Raw genomic sequence first — 19,796 nt, 5'->3', positions numbered from 1 at the left:
CAGAGGGCAACTCCTGCCAGCTGGGCCTCCGGCCCGGCTTTGGGAGCTGAAGGGGAGGGAAGGGTGCGAACTGTGCCCCATGGCCGCCGCCTCCCGCGCGGCGTGCCTCCTTCCGAGCGAGTCCCTGCTGGTTTTGCAAGGAGAGACGGGATGATCTGTCCTGCTCTCTGGAACAGCGATCCTCCGGCTTGTTACCGGGAGGGTGACAAACAGGAGCCGGTGAGATGGCTCCTGGGTTTTAAAATCTGAGAAGCAGCAGCACGAGCCTCATCTCCTGTTTCCTATTCCGGTTACACCTTGGCTTGTGCATGGTGCCGGAGCAAATCAAGCCCCTCGTGACCGGTGGCCATAGCGCGTGCCGGGCCCGTCCCTGCCCTGCTGTCGGCCTCGGCAGGGCTCTGCTCCGGCGGAGCCGCTGGCGGAAGCAGCACCGCGTTATGTTGCCTGACCGCGTGACTCCCTCTCCCTGCGTTGCCTCCCGAGGGTCACTTCTGCGGGGGGACGGTCACGGTGGAGGGTGAAGGACTGCGTGGGGTTACATAACCGCGTGGGTGCTTTCTGCAGCCTTTTAGCTGGAAACCTTGCTGGCTTCCTCTGCGGACAGGCGCAGGGAAAGAGCCGTCAGCAGAGGTGCTCTGGGAGGCTGAGACTAGGCGTGCGAGCTGGGGCGGGAGGTATCTGGGGGAGAAAGGGCGATCCTGCAGCCAAAGATCACCCCCCTCGGCTCCCAGCTGAAGCGTTAGCTAGCCGGCCACGGTGCAATAGCCGTGCTTCAGCAGGGTGCTGCTGGCAGGAACTTAAGAAGTTTCTTTAAAAGTTGGGGGATCTCTTCTTGTTTTTCCCTCATCGTTTCATACATACAAGCCCAGTGAGAAAGGCGATTGGAAGCTGCACAAATATCCGGCACAAAAGGCCTCAGGAGGGCTGCAGCTGGCTGCGGGCTTCGGCTGGAAACATGGAAAATGGAAACTATTCTGCTCTGTCCTTGGTTGGCGGTAGTGTCCGTGCACAAATCACGTGAGCCTCAGCCACGGTCTAGCGAGGGGCTGTTGGATCCGGCCTTCGTGAACTAAGTCACTGTTAATGAGCGATTAGGTATCGTTACCCTTGCTTGACATGAAATATGTGAACAAAACAGGCTAGGATCCTGCCTCTTAAGAAGGTGATAAGGAAAGGCTGCTGCTTGGCTTCGTTTCCTGCTCCAGGAACCGTGTCCCGGAGTCATGGAGTGAGCAGACTTTGCAGGGCTGCGTTCGCGGCAGCCGGGACCCTGGGAGGCAGCGCGCTGCCTTTTCTTGTTGGGCCAGAGCCCATCCTGCCTCTCTGCAGGCAGAAATCTAGCATTCACATCTTGGCTGGTTATTAAGGCAAACAAAGATATTTGTGTTACTAATGCATTGCTTACGCTGACCGCAGGGCAAACGCGGTGCTTCCAGGAGGTCGGGCAGCTGCTGGCCCCGTCCCTGCTGGGCTCCACAGCACAGCCGGGAGTCAGCCCACACTGCCGTCCTCTGCAGCCCGCGTCGTCCTGGCGCTTCATGGCGCGTCTCCCCGCTGCAGCCTAAAGGGCAGTGTGGAGGCATGAGCTGGCGATGGCTGTGCGTGACCCCAGGGTGTCTGCTGCAGCCAGGCTCCCCAGGAGCGAGCGTTTAGTGGCCTCAGACCCCCCAAAGGCGAAACTCAGACATAAGCACAAGCCTTAGTGTCTGCTCAGGGTAGTGCTAATGGCAAAACTCGTGACTTCAGTGGGTGCAGGGCTGAGCCCTAATTAGCAATGGTAAAGCTACATTTAAGTCTGCTGAGGCCTTTGCAAGACAGAGAGGCTCTAGTGTGCTGGGGGCTGATGAGCTCACTGTACCTTTGGCAGGACTTGGTGCTCAAAGGACAAGGTGCCAGAGTGCTGGCAGCTTGGGCGCTTGGTGAGTGTCCTACAGCATAGAAGAAAACTAAATCTCCTGCTTTGTCCTGGCCACCATTTCTCTGTTTCTTTCTTTTCTTTTTTTTTTAAAATGGTCTGTGAGCAAAAGTCAGAATGGAGTGGTACAGTTTACTTGGACATGCTGCACTATGGTGAGAGGAGGCCATGGAGGCGCTTCTGGGTGTTCCCACCTCTGCTCCAGCACCCGGAGGGAGACGAGCCCTGCCTGCGCGCAGCCCTGACCGCCACCCTGCCCCAGACCCGCCCCAGGTCCCTGCAAAGCAGAGCTGCGTCTCGGCAGCCAGGTGTGGGCCTGGGGACACCACTCTGGGGCTACTGCGTGGAGGTGTGACTGTGCTAAGACGTGGTAGAGGCTGTTAATGAAACATGCTCCTGTCAGGAAAGTATGAAAAGGAAGGACTACGTGGGCAGCTAGAAAATGCCTGTGTTGTTGGCAGAGAGAAGTCTGTTTTATAAACCTTTGAACTGCCTGGGAGCAGCGCTGCCCCAACAGAAGCTGCCCTCTGTAATAACAAGCCCTCGAAGAGCTTGGCACCGCGATGCATTCACTGCCGAGCGCTTTCCATTAAACGGCCTCCTTTGCACAGGCCCCAGAAGCTGTAACAGCTCTTGGGGCTTCAGGGCTGTAAATCTACCGCCTTTCCTCTTGCAGGGCCTGGCAGTTACACTGTGGGCACCATGTCGGAGCGCTTTGACTGCCACTACTGCCGCGACCCGCTGCAAGGGAAGAAGTACGTGCAGAAGGAGGGCCGCCACTGCTGCGTCAAGTGCTTCGAGAAGTTCTGCGCCAACACCTGCATCGAGTGCAAGAAACCCATTGGTGCCGACTCCAAGGTGAGTGCTGAGCAGCTGAACGGGTGGGTGTAGCATTACATTTTTGTGATGAGAAGGGGACAGGCAGATGCTGATTTCCCTCCCAGTTGTTTTTCCTGGCTCTGGCCTGTCGGTGAGGCTCTGTGCAAAAGCAAGTTCTGTCGTGAGCCCGCTCGCTGCTAGGCAGGCCGTGCTTGCACGTCCTCCTTGGGCAAAGAGCCAGAGGCTCTGGGATAACACAGTAAGGGATGCTCAGGATGGGCTGCTTTTGCATAGGATCTAATTTCAGGATCTAGATTCAGCCACAGGAACTGCTGCAAAAGCTGAGCTGTCCTGAAGACAGCACTGCAGTTAATCCAGCCTGCATAGCACCTGCAGAAAACTAATCTTCAGGCCCGAGCACTTGGGAACACACTCCTTGGTCTGGCTTTTGTCAGTTAGTTAAGCCTTTAATGCTTTGTGTTTATGGCAATAATAATGTACACCTTAACTAGAGGGAACCTGATGACTAGAGAAGCCCACAAATGCTTGCAGAACTTCAAATCTCGAAGTGGCTTGTTAGAAACACCGGTACCCTGAAACTCCCAAGTTTTATTGTATAGCGGATTTAAAAAAAAATCTTCCTCGTGGTAGCCTTTTAGCTGTGATTGTAATTAAGTCCCTTGTGTCAGTAAGTCCAGTTAAATGCCCCTCCCCTTATTTGCAGATGACCTGCACCCCCAAATGCTGAACGTGGAAGTGATAGGAGAAGAAAAAAAAATCTATCCTTACTGCCAAAGCTTATGAGACGCCTGCTTGTTTTAAGGGGTGCTCAGCAAAAGGGAAGGGCTTACTGCTCACTCCATTTTCGTTTGTTCCAGGAGCTGCATTTCAAGAACCGTTACTGGCATGATGACTGCTTCCGCTGCTTCAAGTGCTCTACATCCTTGGTCAACGAGCCCTTTATGCTGAGGGAGAACAACAAGGTTTGGTGCAGCAACTGCACTGCCGCTGCGGATGCACCCAGATGTAAGGGCTGCTTCAAGCCTATTATTGCAGGTACGGTGCTAGCGATACCACTGCCGAGGGCTGCCGCAGTGCAAAAGCACAGAGGTTAATCAGTTCTGGACGCTGCTGTTAGGTGTCTGGGCATCATGCTCAAAGTCTGGAGCACCACAAAATGGTGCAAGTTTTAACTGTTGCTCTCCCCTGTTCATTTTAGACAAGCGTTCAAAGGTTGCCTTGCAGTTAGCCCTTGTGTGGATTCTTCACCTTAGCAGTCAGTCTTAAACCATTTCTGCTGACAGGGTTGTGTAGAAGTGCGACCTCCAGTGCTCCTCTTCTCAGAAGGCCTCAGGCACTTGCCTGGCATAAACATTTAAGAAAATCGGGAAGGCCCTGGTTGGATGGAATTCAGTGGGATGCAGAAATTAGCAGCCCTTCCCTTATTCACATGCTCCAGTTGAGGTCTTGTCTACTGCCATGCCCCATTGCAAGGGGTGGAGAGTTTGTCACAGGCCTGAAATCCCAAATAACATTGTCTGTTATAGGAGACCAAAATGTTGAGTACAAGAAGATGGTCTGGCATAAGGACTGCTTCACTTGCAGCCAGTGCAAGCAAGTGATCGGATCTGGGAGCTTCTTCCCCAAGGGTGATGACTTCTTCTGTGTCTCCTGCCATGAGCATAAGTTTGCCAAGACCTGTGCTAAATGCAAGAATGTAAGTCCTTCTGGTTTGCAAAGGCAGCTGCCTGAATTTAGAGTTGCTAACACTTACATGTCTGTTAGATGCTAGGAGGGTAAATTAGCAGACAGATCATGCTGTTGCGGTACCACTGCTTACTTTCTATCCCTGAGATACTGCTGTGAGCAGCTGGTGTGGCTTAACATCATGAGCGAGCTAAAGGTTATTGCATATTACAGTAGCTGAGCAGGGGCTGTAGAGTTTTCCGAGGACAGCTCTGCTGCCCAGACAGAAAACCAAGATAACATGAGTCTTGCACTTGCTTTGGGGTTGACAAGGCTAAGATGGTTTAAGCTCTCTAGTAGGTATTGTGTAGTCAAGCAGCAAATGTATGTTTTATATAGAACAGCTGTTTTACAACTTCTGCAACTGATTAATGTAGAATTGCAGAGTTGCTGCAGGTAAAATAAACTATTACGAAAGCTCCAGACATGTAGGATTTCAGGCTACAGAAACTCAAGTATTGCTCTATTTTATTTTAATGAAAAGCTTCAAAAGAAGATGTTCACAATGACAAAGCTCTCCCACCATACATGCCACTCAAGTGTCACCTCTCTTCTTCCCTACCGATTCTGAAACACAGCATATCTGCTCTTTGCCTCCTAGCCCATCACTTCTGGAGGTCTCACTTACCAGGAGCAGCCTTGGCATTCAGAGTGCTTCATTTGTTCCAACTGCAAGAAGCAACTGGGTGGGAAGCGCTTCACAGCTGTAGAGGATCAGTTTTACTGTGTTGACTGCTACAAGGAGTGTGTTGCCAAGAAGTGTGCTGGCTGCAAGAATCCTATTACAGGTATGTTGGATTTAATGCAGCTTGTGGGTACTTAGTGCTTAAGGTCAGAAGTGTGATCGCCAAAAGCCATGTACCTCCGAGGCCACTAACACCAGAGGCAGGTCTAGTATCCCCAACTATATTCCTCCAATTTACATGTGATCTAATTACAAGCCACATGCTCCTCTTGGATGGAGGCTGAGTTAGTTACTAACTGAGCTCTTTGCCTTTTGCACTCCTCAAATTTGTCTCCCTCAGAACTGTCACAACTGGAACATTTCCCACCTAAATCTTAGCTTGGGAAACAGAAGACTAAAAAGAGCAGTGTTTTAGTGCCCTGGAGTAATGTTTGCTTTACTACTAATGTGTTTTACATATCATGGTTATTGGATATGAAAACCCTACAAAGCTTACCCTTGAAATATGGGCACTATCCTGCCAGTCCCATGAGCCTTCCCTCCTTTTTTGCATGTCAGAGCATGGATTTGACTCTAACAATATGGTAGGGTGTTCAGCCCAGCCTGTCCTTGATCTTTTACTCTTTCCTTCAACTTGACTGACCCCTGGAAATAGGATCCAAGAGAAAAACCTTAGTGCAGACAAGCCATACAAGCCCACGCAAAGCTGCCTGTTTCTCTAAGAGCAGTAATACTGAGCAGCAAAAAACGTGGTTCAGTTACATTAGTATTAGAAGCACAGGAGGCATTAAGAATGAGACTTGCTGTTTGGTGGACTAACACGGCCAAGGACAACCTACGATCGTCGTCCTATAATTGTTTTCTCTCCTAGCAGGATTTGGAAGAGGAACCAGTGTGGTTAACTACGAAGATGAGTCCTGGCACGATTATTGTTTCAAATGCACAAAGTGTGCCCGTGGTCTGGCCAACAAGCGCTTTGTTTGCCATAATGGAAAAATTTACTGTGCTGAGTGTCCCAAACGACTGTAAGGAGCAAACAGCAACTGCTGTAAAATGGATTTCAGCCCTGCTTTCCAAAACAGTCTTGGTAAAGAAGCAGGTTTTGCATGCTAAAAATCTTACCTTTTTTCATTTTAGCATGAAAACTAAAAACTAAAGTAACCTAAACATACTGGGTTTGATTTTTGAAGCTCCTGCAGTAAGAATACACATGCTGTTGCAAAAAGCTAACTTGGCTTTCAAGTAACCTTAGTATAAAGGCTTAAAATGCCACTTCAGTTTTAGGTTTAGCCTTAGAGATCCCAATACTATATAATCTGCATGTGTAGCCTAAACTAAAACAAAGCTGGTTTTAAACTTGTCTGGTATATTTAAGCTTGGCACTTAAATGAATTTGGTTTGACAAGGCATGTACAAGCCTCAGTATCTTGCACCCAGGATGAGAGAGATTATTATTATGCATTTACAGTACAGGTACATTACATATATCACACAATTAATAGCAGGTCAATAATAAATACCTTACATTATCCTACCACATTGAATTGCAGCAAGTGTATGGAATGGCTTTGTCTTACATATAATATTTTGGCAGTAGGATTTAGCTTTAGTTAGTTCCCATAAACATGTTTTAGTCTTGATTTCTGCATGGTTTGTCCAAAAGTTTTGCTCACCAGCTTTTTTACATCACTGTTTAAATGAGGTTTTTCTATATGCAATTACTAATCCATTAGTAAAAATGTCTTTGAACTACAGCAAAATGCACAGGCATTTAGAAGTGCCTTGAAGTAGCTCAGACAATCATAGCTCTCCTATCATGTCAGTGTACGTTTTATGATTTAATAAAAATGAGACTAGTGCTTGTTTGGAGTCCTACAGTCTGGTAAAATGGCTTTTCATTTCACCATCTTACATGATTGACACCTCTTATGGCTGAGCTACTGAAATCAAGTCCGATACTGTGTTTCCACTGGCAAAGTAAGGGGCAGCTGCTCTGCCACGGTGCCCTTAAATAGCTGAGGATCAAACCAACAATTTCCATAAACCAGAGTTTTTTCATTTTCTTTTATAACTCACTCTGGCCCATCTGTTAGGAACAGTCTGTGTGAGAGAGTCCTCTGGAGAACGCAAGTACTACCACTGTCTATAAACAGCTCTACTACCCTTCACCTACCCAAACCCTGGTTTAAGGCTTTTTTCACAGCAGTGGCTGATATCAAATATTTGTAAACTGGATGGTGCTCCAGTTACTCCCTTTCAGTCACAAGCACCTACCAGAAGCAAAGAGCCCTCCCAAGTAAAACAAAAAGGCAGCAACTCGCTGTGCTCCCCCAGTCACTGCTCCACTCTGGCCATGGAGTGCTGCTAGAATCAGCATTAAGACGTACAGAAGCTGGTTATACACGTAAAAGGCAAGGACTTAAAGTGAAAAGTGAGTTAAAGAATTCAACAGTAACAAACATGTCACAGGCAGGTACAAACACAGCATGATTTCAAGGTGTTAATACAAATACCTTTCCAACCACACAAATGCAACTGCAAAAGAGGCTCGTTTTGGGCATCTGCTACGTGTGCAACAGTCGGAGCAGCACCAGCGTGCACCTCAGGGCAGGTCAGCATGGCAAGGGTTCGGAGACGCCTGGTAAGGTAACGTTTAGTACTACAGAAATAAAGCATTGTTCAACTGCAAAGTTTATTTAACAGTGCTCACATATTTACATAGAGCTGTAACAGACCTTTCAACAAATAATATCTGCACAGAAAAAAAAAATATCAGCATCGTATTTGTTAGAATGATTGTCTCTGCCAGAATGAAACAGCTATCATACAAAAATACAGTCGTCTTTTTACCTAAGGCACTGCTCTAAGTCTAAAACACTTCTACCATATTCTGAATAGCAAACACGGAGAGTAAGACGGCTGAGGGTTTCCTATTGTAACTAACTGTGGTGTTGAGGAAAGAACACATTTAGTTCCAGCAAAAACATTTGCATCTAAACACTGAAAACGCAGCTGCCATTTGAATGATTCATTTGAACTGAAGTATCAGCCAATGGTTTTTATCAGGCTTTGAGACAGCTATTCTTTAAAGTAATCAGTTATTCAATATATCTGTTACAGAAGACATCATAAGAACAAGGCTGCATTATTACTTTTAGTAGCAGCCATTTTTCAGATGATGTTTAGTTAATCTCTTCATGCTGTAAAAAGCAGGCAAGTTGAGGTTAAATAGATTACTTAATGCAGGCTTTAGGGGAAGGGAAATATGTATGCAGTCTGCAGCCACTGTTATAAAGCTAGCACAGGAACACTTAGAATAATTAACATGAACGAAACATGACTTCAATGGTCTAATATTGTTATGTACACAATAAAATAATACTTACATGAGTACAGATAAACTTAAATATGTAATTCAAAAGGAAAACATTTTTAAAAGCATGACAAATGTTAAACTGCACTATGACAAACATGTCTAGGTATCAACATTTTTGTAATATATTAGTGCATATGCCGTAAAATGTTTTGATGTTTTCCAATAGATTAAAACATATTAGTGATGGTACAATACTGCTTTTTGAAACTGCCAATATTTTCATGTTAGGAAGTAAGAAATTCTTCTACTTAATTCAAAATTGAAGATAATTTTGCCTTTTTAAATAGTTTATGAACCAACATGTGTACAGCGTTTTTCAGAAGACAGTTACAAATGGAGTTCAGTTTTAACATGCACTGAATGAGTCTTTTATTTCATTAATTGCCTTTTTGGGAATATGCAAAATCTGACCAGTAGCTAACTGGGAAGCCTCCAGTGGCACACTGCTGTACAGTACAATGATAGGAAAATAAAAGGACTCAAACAGGTTAGTGGAAAGTCTGTAAAAGGGAACCAAGTGATATTTAAACACGAAAATCTTATCCAACATTTAACTAAACAAATGGAAAAGGAACAACAGCAAAAGAGTCTCCCTGAAATGTTTTCAAGGTGCAAATCTAGAAGTTTGTTATCCCTCCCCGGTGTTTTTTTGTTTATTTTTTTGCAAGCTTGAAGATGGGTAAAGGTAAACAAGCAGCTTTTCAAAACAAGGCCTTCGGTACTTGATAAAACACTGGATTACTGAAGTGCAATCAGATTATTTCCAGGTCTCTAGTGTTCACAGTTCTGTCCAAAGAGCAAAGAAAAGAAAACATTTAACCATCATACTGCGTGTACTTCACATAAGTCTATCATTGCTGTCAGTCTACGTCCAGGGGGTGAGCACAGAACCACGTGGTTACTTTGAAAACTAGCACAGTAGCATTTTTCTAAAGATATGAATATTAGTTCCTGAAGCCGTGTACGTAATTCTTAAATCATATTATCTCAAAACATATTCAAGTTCAAAACTAAAAGGCAACACTTTCTTCACGAATAAGTTAATGATTTTGGTCAGAACACAGCATGTGATCAGCAATATCACGTAAATCATCCTCGTCCCATAGCCTGGCCTCAAGGAAAGTCTCGGGAAAGCTGTGCCCGTAACACTACAATTTGCAAGACGCGCAGCGACAGAGGAGACTCGAGAAACAGTTCAGTCTAGAAAAGTGCTACACTTTAATCATAAAAAGTGCTACACATGGTTTGAAGGAAATGTGGATAGCAAGTCTTGGTTTTTCACTACCATTCATTTCAATTGTTCACGCAGTCATTTCTCTCATTGACAGAGCTCTCCTGCTGTGAGCACGTCCATTTGGGGTTTAGCTCCGACACCAGAGGCATTTAGTCTTAGTACACTAGCGTACTGAAGCCCCTCTGACACACTGCACTGTACGGCACCAGGGGCCAGGCTCTCAACTTAAATATGGGGCTTCAGAGGCAGCCCAGCTCCTTTCGGAAAATTCAGAGCACTATGCCTGTAGCGCTACTACTCCTCCCAAAATGTAACAAAACTGTCTTGGCGTAATTTAGGGATGGTGTTACACCCTTCGGTCAAGTGAAAGACTATTCTACAGTAAGTAGAGAAGATAGCTAATATCCTGCCAGAGCCTGAAGAAACCTAAGGCCATGCAGCTCAGCATCAGAAAGTTACAGAACATGCCTAGGCGTGGAAGGGGGAAAGCAGCCAGGTCTCATCTGTAAAGGGTTACATCAGACACTTTTAAACTGTTAGTATCTTCAAAAGTAACGTGTGCCATTTAAGACACTTCAGAAGAAGCTTAAAATACAAGAGATGGGCTTGAGTGCTGGTGAGAGCTACAAGAGCTTCACAGGGATTCAGCTGCGTCTTTGGAAAAGCCTTAATGTTGGGCTTTAGCCACAGTATAAAGCAAGTCCCTAAAAAGGCATCAGTCGGTGACTCCTTCTGACAGAATGCAAGTTACAAGCACTAAAGGAAGAGCTTTCTTTCCAGCCTACGCACTGGGAAAAGTGCTTTGAAAATAAGAAGCTGAAGTTAAGGCAAGGAGTGTAAATTGCAAGAAAGTGAATTATCTAGCCAGAGGAGGAGATAAAGGAGGAAATCAGCTTGGATTACCTGATGAAGCATCTATAGGTTTGGTCAATGAATTCACTGCACCATCTTCCTCAAATGCCAATTTAGGACTAGAAGGAATTGTAGCAGCATCATTCAAGTTTTGATTACAGTTATCAGCAGGGATGCTGTCCGAACTCAGTTTGGTTGACTTGGAATGTATTCCAACGTCAATAAACTCCTCAAAAGTCCATGAACCGGATTTCCCATTAAGATTCTGAATAAGTCCAATTGTATGATCAGCTTCATTAACACCCAACTTTACTGAGTCATCGACAACCATTTCTTTTGCAGGATGGCTAGAAAAAGAGAATGGATATTTTTATTAGAATTTCTGGATATTTAATCTTTAGATTCTTTAGAGGGCAGACAATCAGCAATCTGCATACTTTGCAAAGCACAGAGTATCCTGAAGGGCATTCCCTCACAAGCTCCTCCAGCTGCCACAGGAGATCTCCTCCCCAAGAGCCAAAGGGGAAGAATGATCCACCAACATACATACACTCACTTTTTACTACACTAACAGCTCTTGAGTAATGTCTAACTCCAGAAATTTGATACGCAAAAGCAACGAGTTTAAAGCCCTGCACTATTAAACCCCTATTTTAATAGTGGACAATTCTCCTTTTTTTTTTTCTCCAGTAGGACTTTTTTGAACACAAATTTGAGCCTCAGAAGACAAGCTATACTTAAACTTTCACAATCTATACCCAAATGAGAGTGATCAGTTTTCATTCATTCTTAAGAAAATCATGGAAATGTCTTTGTATTCCATCACTAGAGGAATGAAATTAATTTATCATCACTTTAAAGAAAAAGAGCTCACACTGCCACTTCTAAATCATTAGCATTTAGATGAACAAATGGAACAAGCATCAGAGGACAATTTTTCCAGTATTAGATGGAAATGCTTTATGTCTAAAGAGATAAAATTTGAAATATTAAAAAAATTCCTATTAAGGGAGGCTTTTGTGTTGTATCTGGTGTTTCAGCACAACTGAAACTCTTTGAGAGCTTTCTGTAGATCATTCTTACTTTTCAGTTTTGTCCTCCTCCCCTTTGTTTAATATTTTCTTAAAGAAATGAACTGCCAGTCACTCCCACGGAAAAGATTTCAAGCCACTGCCTTTCTTTACAAGAAGTAACACTGGTGTGTTGCTGTCTGTGTGTCTCAATTCTTAGCAAAGCCACTACTATTAACAAGGTGCCATCTAAACAAACAATCATCCCGAACTAACTGCCTCTACCTGAAGCAGTAAATTGACAGCATGCACACACCACACGCCTGCAGCAAGCCAGAGAAATACCACTAAGCTAGCAGGGTGCAAAATTTGATGCAATGCAACATACAGCACTGAATTTAATTGAAGCATAGAGAGGGATTTCTTGCATGACGGGTAATTGCTCTGACAGTAAAACCACCACGGACACAGACTCACCTGGAATCCTTTATTTCAGTAACAAGCAGAGATCCCTCATCACTTTTCAAATCACTTCCATTCATAAATATTTCACTGGCCTTCAATTCTGACTCATCTTGTTCCTCAGATTCTTTAGAGATCAACCTACGTTCAATCTCTGAACAACCTTCTATCTCCTGCTTGACTTCCTGGGGTAAGTCAACACCATTTAGCTTTCCTGAAGGTGGGGGGAAAAAGAAAGAGCTTCAGTAACTGAGTTGCTATTCTAAATGAATAAAATACAAATGTCTAAATTACCTTTCCCAGCCAAAAATTCACAGAACTTAGTTTCAACAGATTAATTTCTCTATGGAAAAGCTCGTGTAACAACATTAAAGTTGTTTTCTATCTTTAAAAATACACACATAAAATGTTAACATGCTGCCTGTATTTCACTCTGAAATCATTTTGCATTTAACCATTTTGCCCTTCTTCTGTAGTATGGAACAGGCAATCATCTATACTGCATTTGAGTAGAGAGCCTCAATAGCACTTCTGGGACTTGTGTGCTCAGACCATCACAATGCTATTAACTCAGTAACATTTTAACAATGATTAAACATCACTGAAACACCGACTGCCACTTAGATCTGAGTCAGCAAGGTTCCTTACCTGGTTGATCAGTCTTCTCAAGACCCAACTCTTCCTCCTCTTCAATATCCTCTCCCTCAATGACCTCGGAGGCAGACTTCTCTTCATTCTGCAACTGAATTCCCTGAGAGTTATTCACAATAGTTCACTACTGTTTAGTGGTTCAGAAATGGCTCAATCACAGCTCCCGCACAAGACTATTTGATGACCAGCAGTAAGGCCACACTAGTCCAGAAGCTAATAGGCAATCCACGTCCCTGGCTCGGAGAGGACATTAACTAATAGGGCTGCTGAAGTTAACACCGAGTCTTCAGGTCACCTAACAACAGCATGCCCACCTGAGCCAGAGCCTGTAAGGCAACATGTGGAAGAGCTACTACCACCTCCTACCTATGAACTACTCCAGAGCTCTCTCTTCCCTCATCTCTCCAAGGTATGTGCTACATGTTTATTGGTTTTCAGCCACATGAAGACTTGGGTCTGTGTTTTGAAGACACAGAGATTGGCAACTATTCCTCAGTACAATATGCATAATTCACCACGAATCTCAGGTCAAGGCTAACAAAAATACAGCTGCCTTACTGTAAAAAAATCAAAGAACATCTAAAATTTCCTTTAAGCAAACAGATAAAGCCAAGAACCTTAATTTTTCTGGGGAAAAATAACCCCAGCAGAATGGATACTGTAAAAATTACAAAAAAAGGTGTGGGGGGGAATCCATTGCTAACCAGCAGTTTTCTGCTGAAAGCCATCTGCAAGTGGTAATGCCAGATCACACTGGTTCTATACAGTTTGGAAAAAAATGCAACAGATGCAAAGACTTCTGGTCAGAACAAGCAAAGCAGAAGCATGTGTACAATGGGAAGCTACTGAAAATTACTGTACCAGACCTTTGCACTTCACATGGAAGTCATTTTATGACAGAATAACAGAGGAAAGCAGGACACATGGTGAAGCCTTCTCTGGAAAGGAAAGTGCATCACAACCGTGGATCTCTATGAGCCTACCCTGTGTCATTATACAGCTCCAAACAAACAAGTACCTTTGATTCATTCTGATCTGATTTTCGTGTTCTCTTCATTATTTCTTCAATTCTCTGTTAAAATGGAGAAAATATTTGCAATGACATACAGAACTTTATATTTCAGCCTTCTGGTTTAAATTTTCATCAATCATCAAAAATGTTCATATTTCATAAATTTGCTACTTTATTTACCATTTTTTAAAGCTCATAAGCCAGAGCTGGCTTTTTTTTCAAAAACATGCTATTTCTATTCAAATGCATCTGAGACAGTCTGCCTGTTCAGTCTATTTAGACCAGCTTGCTTTAATACTAACACTTCAACCATGATTTTAGGTTGAGAAACTTTTCTGCTTTCAATACAGCACACCTTTTTTCTTTCAAGCCTTTCCTGCATATTTTGCTGCATAATTCTCTCTCTTTCCAGCCGCTGTCTTTCAGCCTCTTCTTGAGCTTTTGCTTCAGCTTCTTCTCTCTGAAAATAATGCAAAGAAAATAGCATTCAGTGCGCAACTCACTCCCAAGAAGCAAAAGCAGAGCTGTTACAGAGATTCTTGTTCAACACAGACAGGAGTCCCAGACAATCACTCTTTTAGTATTACCATATGCTGCAGGTAAATGCCAACTATCTGACATTAATTACATATTACTATGAGATTCAGAAACTGATTTGAAAAGAAAAAACTGTGTGCATGGCTATACTAGGCTTATGCAAGCGTTCTGGATGCTGTTGAGCTACTCAGGGTTCAAACTATACTTCAGGATGAAGATTTGTCTAAGAAGGATATTTAATGAAGCAACAGAACAGCAATTACATCCTAAATGTGGCAAGGTTCATTTCAAAATCTTGGCAGTCATCTACTATTAAGATACTTGACAGTGAGTATCTTACTGTTCTTCTCCAGTTTCCAGTGACTGGAAAGAAGAGTTGGGAATAGGGAACATTGTCTAAATAATTTTTATAAGCATAAGCAAGCTTGTAAGGAAAAGTTCAGACACACATGTGGATGCAATCCATAAGATACAGCTCTTTAAATGCAAGTAATTTCATTGTAAAACTGCTTTGACTTTCAAAATTAATCTAATTCAAAGAAAATCCACTTTCCGCGAAACAACTTCCTTCACTTAGGAAGATGCCTTTGCAAAGGTAAACAGATCTTAGCTGTGGAAGACTATATTTAGCAACTGGAACAGCAGACTTGGAAACACTACAATCTTTAATTTAAACAAATCAGAGCAAGCTAGATGACTTTTTCCAGACAGATTGCTTTCTTATAATTCATAGCAGTAAGTTGGCAAAGTGGGAGCAGTACAATTATTTTACAGTTCTCCATGTCTCTTGTATGCAAAATAGTGTCCCAGATGGATTAAAAAAAAAAAATTCTCCCAAAAATCTGCTTCTGTCCCAGGCCTGTGTTTATCAAAATGAATGGAAAAAATCACACAAAATAGGACAAGGAAAAGGACTTCAAGACACTCCCTAATCAATCTCCCATCATGCACAGGATGAACTCTGCTTTTATTGTCCCTGACAGAAGTTTGTCAAAACTGTTCTACGGAGCAAAAAAAGATAAGCCCCTTGAAAACATGTCAATAGCTTGTACAAGGAACACAGTGGAGTCTACAGATAAGCAGACCTGGTGTTGAAGCTCTGCAAGTTTTTCCTGCTCTTCCTGTTCGCGGCGAATCCTCTCCTCTTCAGCTTGTCTTTGCTGTTCTTCATAAGCCAGTCTTTTTTCTTCCTCCAGTCTGCGGAGCTCCTCTTCCCGTCGTGCTTTTTCTTCAATTGCTCTCTTGGCCATTTCTTCTTCTCTGATTCTAGTGTTTCCAAAATACAGATTACTGACTGGGTTTTACTTTCTTTAAAGTGTGCATGCATATAACACAGACTAGGAAGCAAGAAAGTTTAGAGTTACCTAACCACAGAGTAAGTGCATTAATATACTCTGGTGTGTATTTACAAATCCCACCATCTAGACCAGTCAAAGGAAAAAACAAAATAACTTGGAAGAAACTATCTCCAAGTGCTCAAATGCTCTTTGCTGATTAATTCAAGTCCAAGACCAGCTGTTCCAATAATGGAACATTTGACTGAGAACTGGATTAAGAGACAACTATTTAATAACCGTCAGCATCCTTGACATGGATGAACCTTTCAATCATTGTCAAAGATAAAATTAGTCAGATTTTCTAAAAGAGACTTATTTCTATGGCCTTAGTTCCACAGACATCATACTGCAGGTGTGCACTGCCAGATCAGACCTCATCCAGTAAGGGCATGACATCATATTTCTGACAAAACATCCATAGCAGACTACATACAAGTTGATGATAGCTTTATACCCATGCCTGGAAAACGGACAATATCTAATGTTCTGTAACATTCAGAGCAGCACAGATAGGTGATGCCTGATCTGGAATAGAGTTAGTCAGCAGACAGTTAACAAGTTAATTTATTTTTAACAACTTCTATATGGCAAACCAAATGTACTCTAATTTATTGCTTTGAATTACTTGGCTGCAACATTTTCTGATCCAGATTTAGCATCTCTAAAGTCAGATGTAATGTAACATCAAACCACTGCCTGGGTTCGTCAAAGGGCAGTTTAATACAGAGCATTCGAATACCTCAACACAATAAATCAAATATAAATGATGTAAAAAGCACATTCTAGATTTGAAATAAAGCACTACTGGTGACTAGAAGGAAAAGGGAGCAGTTACTTGCACAGTGACCATGCATTACATACGCACTGAGATATACATTAACGATACATACAAGAACTTGTCCCATCTCAAATGATGCTACGGCCAGTCCACTGCTTAAGGAACAGCATAAAGTTTTACAGGACCCTAAACTAATGCTTAGGAAATAAATGCATCTAAAGCGTCCATTCCAACCATGCCCCACCACAGCAGGCATCATTTCCTGCTCCCGAATCGTTACCTTTCCTCTTCCTGCCTCTGAATTCTTTCTTGGTCTTCACGCTCTCTTTGCTCCCGCGCCAGACGACGTTTCTCTGCCAAGATTTTAGCAGCTTCTTCAGCAGTGGTGGTCCCTGCTATAGTTTTGCTACCTGATTCTGCAAAGTTTAAAAGAAACTGCTGTTAAAAAAAAAGCTCCAGTAATTTAAAATTTAAGAAGATCTAATCACTGTGACATGAGATTTTTCTTTTGGTCAAATGACCCACTATCTTTCAGATCAGTGGCCATCACTCAGTGAGTATACCCTGCATACAAAGGCCTACAAGAGCCAAGGGGCAGTCCTCAAGAGACGAACGCAGAGCCACAGTATCTCAACTAATAACAACTTATTTCAACTACACTGATTCAACAACTTTTCAGGCTATATAATTAACAATATTCTAGAATTACCATAATACTTAGAAACATATTTTGAAAAAGACACTTTTATTCTAGAACACTTGCAAGCACATAAAAGAAAATTAAAAAAAAAATGCTTCAGGAAATACGTTTATCTTCCTTCTAATAAAATTGAACATACAACCACGAGCCCAAAGAGGAAATACCAATTTTAAAATTTCTCTTGTTTTGTAACATTAACATCCTTGCTTTTATATTTATAGGGAATCTTAGGGTGCCAATAATCACCATTTTATCTGGCTGTGAAAGCACATACTAATGAATTCGGTAGTATCATATTTCCACATATTTTAGCAACAAATCAATTTCTACTTTACATGGAGACCAAAACAGCACCAACCACAAGGTAAGTAAATATTTCCACAACCCTGTTGTTTATGTTTGTTTATGTCCTGCCTGGTATTACAGGGTCTGAACATCACAGATATTATTATAAATTATCATTAAGGGGGGGAAAAAAAGCTTGCCACCCAATTACACTCAATGAATATTAAAAGAACTCTGATTTTTATAAGCTATTCCCACTCTCTGGAAGTGTAACTGGTTTAACATGACTATAGAGAACTGAGCATCTGAATATTCAGAGAATTAGCCCTTGATGTCAGCAGAGCAATAGCACCATAAAGCTGGTGGGGACCTGCTTTCTTCTTTTTACTATTTCACAAATCAGCACATACATCTTCACATAACTTTTATAAAGCCATAAAGCCAAGGTAATTTTAATGAACAATGACATCAGGGTTTGATCCACTATTTTGCTTCTGACCTAAAGACAAATCACTCAAAACACAATGCCGTCATTAGGTACTTTAATATTTGAAAAGCTGCTTAAGTCCTGCAGGCACATAATCACTACCTGCAGCCAGAGGCAAAGCTTCAAAGAGCGTGCCCTCAGCAGCTGAATCGTGGCACTGCCGCATGCATGCAAATTGTTCCTGCAGTCCTGCAAAAAGCATTCCAGCACTAATATTTAGATTTATACAATGCTGAAAAAGAAGCACCTCTCCAGGATGAAGACTGATTCTGATTTGGGCAAAACCACAGCCATGTCGGTACAAACAGGAATCCAGTCACAGCACTTCCAAACTGAACTCAGTCAAAAGCGATCCTCCTCCTCCTCCTCCTCCTCCTCCTCCCTGTGCAGGAAAGCCCTGTCCTTCACAGTGGTGAGAACCACTAGCAGACCCTGCACCCTTCACAGTTTACCTACTCAAGACATTCATGAACATAAAAATAAGAAAAAAGTGCTTTTCTTCCTATATTCTGCAACTTTTTTTTTAATTTGAAGAAAAGGAGGGAGGATTTCATTTAGTGCTGACTAAATGAAATGAAATGAACTAAATGAACATGATAATAATAACTTGGAATAATATGAATACCAGGTATCAAAAATGATATAGGAAAATTAGTCACAGCAACATTCAGAATACCACAGATATGGAAAGAACGGGGGGCAGAAAAACAAAAGAAAGGGCAGGACACCACAAGCTTATGGGAGATCTTCCTGTTGTATTTTCACTTTTTGAAGCTTTACTGATCTTTTCCATACAGTTAGTTCAGTAGTGCTTTCATGTCTCTGCACCCAAGGTTAGGGGTGCAAAGTGTCAGACCCACGGGTCCATGAGCACAGGTCTAGACTGTCTGAGTTTGTGGATACACTGTATATAGAAAGCCTGTGCTGCCCTTAGTTGCCAAGGTGTCAAAATAGCTTACACCCCTATGACAATTAAGTACATCATGCTTCTCCTGTTCAACTCCTTGACACTTGGATAGTCCACTTTAGAGCACTTCTCTAACACAAGAAAACAATTCTGCAGACTGTGGTGGGCAAACTGCACTGGGGAACACGCTTCCTATACTCCTGCCTTGTACAGTCCATTTACACAGGGCAGGGCATGGGACTTCCCAACGTGATTCCTAACATTGTCCCTGGTAATAAGAATGGTCATCTTCTCAAATGACCTCTTCCTGATGGGAGTGGAAAGAGGGAAACAGGTAAGAGAGATGTTTCAGAATAATTTTAAATACACCCTATAGGACTGACAGGCGATCTGTTGGTCTTGCTTAATTCTAGCCTACGGTTGAAGAGCAAAGAGGCACTATTAAGATACTTGCAGTCATTAGGAATACAGACTACCTCTAGACATCCTCTCCAGCAATACCTGGTAACCAAGTGAGTGGGAAGGATGCAGAAGACCTGAGACGTGTGAAGAGGTGAAAGCTGAACCTCCTTTTCTCTCGTTAAACCGTAATTTTTCGCAAGGTGTTAGAAAATATTCTACATTATTCGCTGTGTGAGGAGAAGCCAGTGCCAGTTCCTTGCTAGGCTGTTATTTTTCATTTTGACAGAGAAAACGCAAGCAGGCTTGTATTGAACCACTACTTTGATGGAGAGAAGATTCCAACTCATTTCAAGCAAGTCATATATACACACTTTATCTAGAACTCTTATTCCAAAGCCTTCTCTAGCTGGATACAAAAAAAAGTAAGGCTCCACGATAGATCTAAGTTTATTACCTATCATCATGCATAAGGTGAGAGCTCATGAAGGAGCATTTCTTATGTTTTAAGTTGAAACAAGCCTTTTAACTCTCAGAGAAGCTGCGAAAGGCTGCTGCCAGAAATGACAACTGCTCCAAGCCACTGAAAAATAAAAAGTGTTTT

At 42.7% G+C, this 19,796-nt stretch overlaps 2 protein-coding genes across 4 annotated transcripts in view; one reads left to right on the top strand and one right to left on the bottom strand.

The window, feature by feature from the left end:
* FHL1 (four and a half LIM domains 1) overlaps nucleotides 1-7,040 on the top strand; it is a 33,269-nt gene extending 26,229 nt beyond the window's left edge. For 2 of the 3 annotated variants that reach the window (XM_064518316.1, XM_064518318.1), the window contains exons 2-6: nucleotides 2,592-2,773; nucleotides 3,613-3,790; nucleotides 4,282-4,451; nucleotides 5,082-5,268; nucleotides 6,037-7,040. In XM_064518316.1, the coding sequence (XP_064374386.1) occupies nucleotides 2,592-2,773; nucleotides 3,613-3,790; nucleotides 4,282-4,451; nucleotides 5,082-5,268; nucleotides 6,037-6,194 (875 nt within the window). In that variant the 3' untranslated portion in view covers nucleotides 6,195-7,040. The remainder of the gene's footprint in view (nucleotides 1-2,591; nucleotides 2,774-3,612; nucleotides 3,791-4,281; nucleotides 4,452-5,081; nucleotides 5,269-6,036) is intronic. The other variant, XM_064518317.1, reaches the window with a different exon arrangement.
* Nucleotides 7,041-7,838: 798 nt separating this feature from the next.
* MAP7D3 (MAP7 domain containing 3) overlaps nucleotides 7,839-19,796 on the bottom strand; it is a 47,919-nt gene continuing 35,961 nt past the window's right edge. The window contains exons 14-20 of the mRNA XM_064518315.1: nucleotides 16,695-16,830; nucleotides 15,385-15,565; nucleotides 14,118-14,222; nucleotides 13,769-13,822; nucleotides 12,748-12,841; nucleotides 12,115-12,313; nucleotides 7,839-10,974 (exon numbers count right to left, since the gene is read on the bottom strand). Of these exons, the coding sequence (XP_064374385.1) occupies nucleotides 10,665-10,974; nucleotides 12,115-12,313; nucleotides 12,748-12,841; nucleotides 13,769-13,822; nucleotides 14,118-14,222; nucleotides 15,385-15,565; nucleotides 16,695-16,830 (1,079 nt within the window). The 3' untranslated portion in view covers nucleotides 7,839-10,664. The remainder of the gene's footprint in view (nucleotides 10,975-12,114; nucleotides 12,314-12,747; nucleotides 12,842-13,768; nucleotides 13,823-14,117; nucleotides 14,223-15,384; nucleotides 15,566-16,694; nucleotides 16,831-19,796) is intronic.

The sequence above is a fragment of the Dromaius novaehollandiae genome, chromosome 11, assembly GCF_036370855.1.
Source record: "Dromaius novaehollandiae isolate bDroNov1 chromosome 11, bDroNov1.hap1, whole genome shotgun sequence".
Taxonomy (NCBI): Eukaryota; Metazoa; Chordata; class Aves; order Casuariiformes; family Dromaiidae; genus Dromaius; species Dromaius novaehollandiae.
The sequence above is the reverse complement of the archived record's forward strand: the minus strand, read 5'-3'. Positions and strand labels throughout refer to the sequence as shown.